Source organism: Bacillus rossius, chromosome 1 (assembly GCF_032445375.1).
Source record: "Bacillus rossius redtenbacheri isolate Brsri chromosome 1, Brsri_v3, whole genome shotgun sequence".
NCBI classification, from domain to species: Eukaryota; Metazoa; Arthropoda; class Insecta; order Phasmatodea; family Bacillidae; genus Bacillus; species Bacillus rossius.
This window is the reverse complement of record NC_086330.1, coordinates 299,588,140-299,590,423: the sequence shown is the minus strand read 5'-3', so window position 1 is coordinate 299,590,423 and position 2,284 is coordinate 299,588,140. Positions and strand designations below refer to the sequence as shown.

Below are 2,284 nucleotides of genomic sequence, written 5' to 3'. Positions count from 1 at the left end.
GGTAACTGCTTTGTTGTTTGTTCACCATCTTCAAGAAGAATATCAGCTGAGTACAACTGACGGAAGCAATGTTATCTAGACAGCCGTGATACTGGAAGTGCGTTACCTTTCTTGATTTTCTTTCCATTATGTTTTCTATGGTCATTTCTAGCTGTGTAAAATACTTGCAAGGGATAGTTTTTTTCCGAATAATAAATTCACCCACAGCATATGCGTCATTTCGAAAGTTATTTAGCCAATGACACTTTTTCGATGTCTCATCGAATCTCACAATCACTTTACAACCACTTTCCCATATAGAGTTCCAAAAATTGTAGGAATCCAGTTCAGACCCCGAGTTGTTGACTATCATAAACTTCCTTTTGATGTTGAAGCCATCGACGTAGTCCGTGGAAAATATATCGAACCCGACGTTCCCGACGATCGAATTGCGGTCCCACCCTTCAGCCTCTTTGTTCCGTAGATTTTCATCTTCCAAGGACATGGAGTTTACTAACCGATGTTCACTTTCCATAAGCTCCGAAAAGTTGACACCTTCTCTCTGGTTCCGAAATTCCTGGATGCTCTGTGTTTTCATGTTCTTCGAGATATCTCGATCAATTGCTATCACGATCACTGACAGTATGAAACTGAACACGAAACGCACGATGCTCTTTTTATAAACCTTTGTTGGCATCCTATTTAGATTATTTCACAGAATACGGTTTGTTAAATCACTGGATTTCCCTACGACGAAAGTTCAACGAAATGATTGTACTATTAATTTACAGCCGCGTATCCACGGAAATATGTAGTTACACTTATAATTCAAATTTATTACCCAATACATTAAAAAGATAAATGCTACTGTATGTTTTCTCAGAAGTTTGTTCCCGAAATCAATGTCTGAATAGTTATAAGGAAAAACAAAATTTCAAAGATTTGACTCATGATTGTTAAGGGATAGCTTAAAATAAATGAAATACCGATAAAACTATGAATATTTTTACTCCTCAAACTTACGTCATTGGCGCCTCTCAAAGTTTGAACATCATATCTACATCACTTTTCATCAAATGGGAACGAAGTTCCGTGAACATGGTAACATTTGATCGCAGAGTAACCAGAAAGTGAACAAGGACATTATTTATAAAAATGTAATGGTTTGGAGTTTCAATGCTGAATCTTCGCTGCTGCCTGACTTTTATCACAGTTGATGGCACTGATACGACTGCTGTGTGTACTAGCTGGTATAGGCAGATATCTGCAACACAATACGCTGCAGTTCTGCCGATTCCTTTGTCACCGTGAACAACAATTGGACCTGGTAAAACTTGGTTAGTTTGCAGTACTTTCCTGAAATACTGTTGGTCCTTTTTATTAACGGCTATCATAAAGTCAAGAAACGTTTTTACGTCAGGAATGCCAGTTTCTGGCCAGTCCAAGTATTGGAAGTGATGGATCACCCTCAATTCTCCAGTCTGTATATAAATGACTTTCAACGTTGTTTTAACATAATGGGGCATCAATTTGATGCGTTCTTCCTTTATGATAAACTCCTTTATTATCGTGTGATCTTCATTTGGAGAGAAGTACTTGAGGTTTAGTAGTTTTGGCTGTTGTTTAGTGCCATTTAGCATCACAATCACACGAGAATTTTCCTGCCAGACCATGGTCCAAAAATCACCGAAAGTGGAAGGCATCGGCTCTTGCGTCGCTATGAATTTCGCACTCATGTCAAAACCAGCTACGTAGTTGGCATTGATGAAGTCCAAGCCATTGTTGGATCTAAGAACTACCCGAGAAATATCCCAACATGGATAGTCTGGATATCGGTTCTTGTTCATGTTGTGAGGTAGCACAGAGTTGATACAGGTGTCGACAATCGGTATGCTGATGACGTTTAAATGCTCTTGATGAATCATTTCTGAGTATCTTGGATCTCTTGCACGACGTACATAATCACTAACTCGATAAAATGACGTGGAAATGGCAGTCATTATCGTGAAAGCAATTTCAAAAGTTATAAATTAAAACTTCAGTGGAAGTGTTATCGCAACGAATAATTCTGTTACACTAACTGCTTCGTTCGGGGAAACACAATCAACAATTGTGAGCTTTAATTAGTAGCTGTACCTTGCTAGAGTAGGGTCAATTTTCCTATTGATTACACTAATCAACTTGATTATAATAACCTACTGATTGTTCTATATCAAGTATTTATGGAAGTGACGCAATAACCTAACCCTTAATAACTGGTTTCATGTTATTGTTATTAGTTATCATCCACTTCGAAGTAACTTTA

At 37.9% G+C, this 2,284-nt stretch overlaps 1 protein-coding gene across 1 annotated transcript; it reads right to left on the bottom strand.

Moving 5' to 3' along the window:
* Window positions 1-972: 972 nt before the first annotated feature.
* LOC134530198 (tyrosine-protein phosphatase non-receptor type 9-like) lies at window positions 973-2,017 on the bottom strand. Its single transcript, XM_063364860.1, has one exon. It carries the CDS (start codon window positions 1,977-1,979, stop codon window positions 1,017-1,019), a length of 963 nt encoding a protein of 320 aa, XP_063220930.1. The 5' UTR covers window positions 1,980-2,017; the 3' UTR covers window positions 973-1,016.
* Between the last annotated feature and the right edge of the window lie 267 nt (window positions 2,018-2,284).

Coding starts and splice junctions, on each gene's coding strand:
- LOC134530198 (XM_063364860.1), bottom strand. CDS start 1,979: ATGACTGCCATTTCCACGTCATTTTATCGAGTTAGTGATTATGTACGT.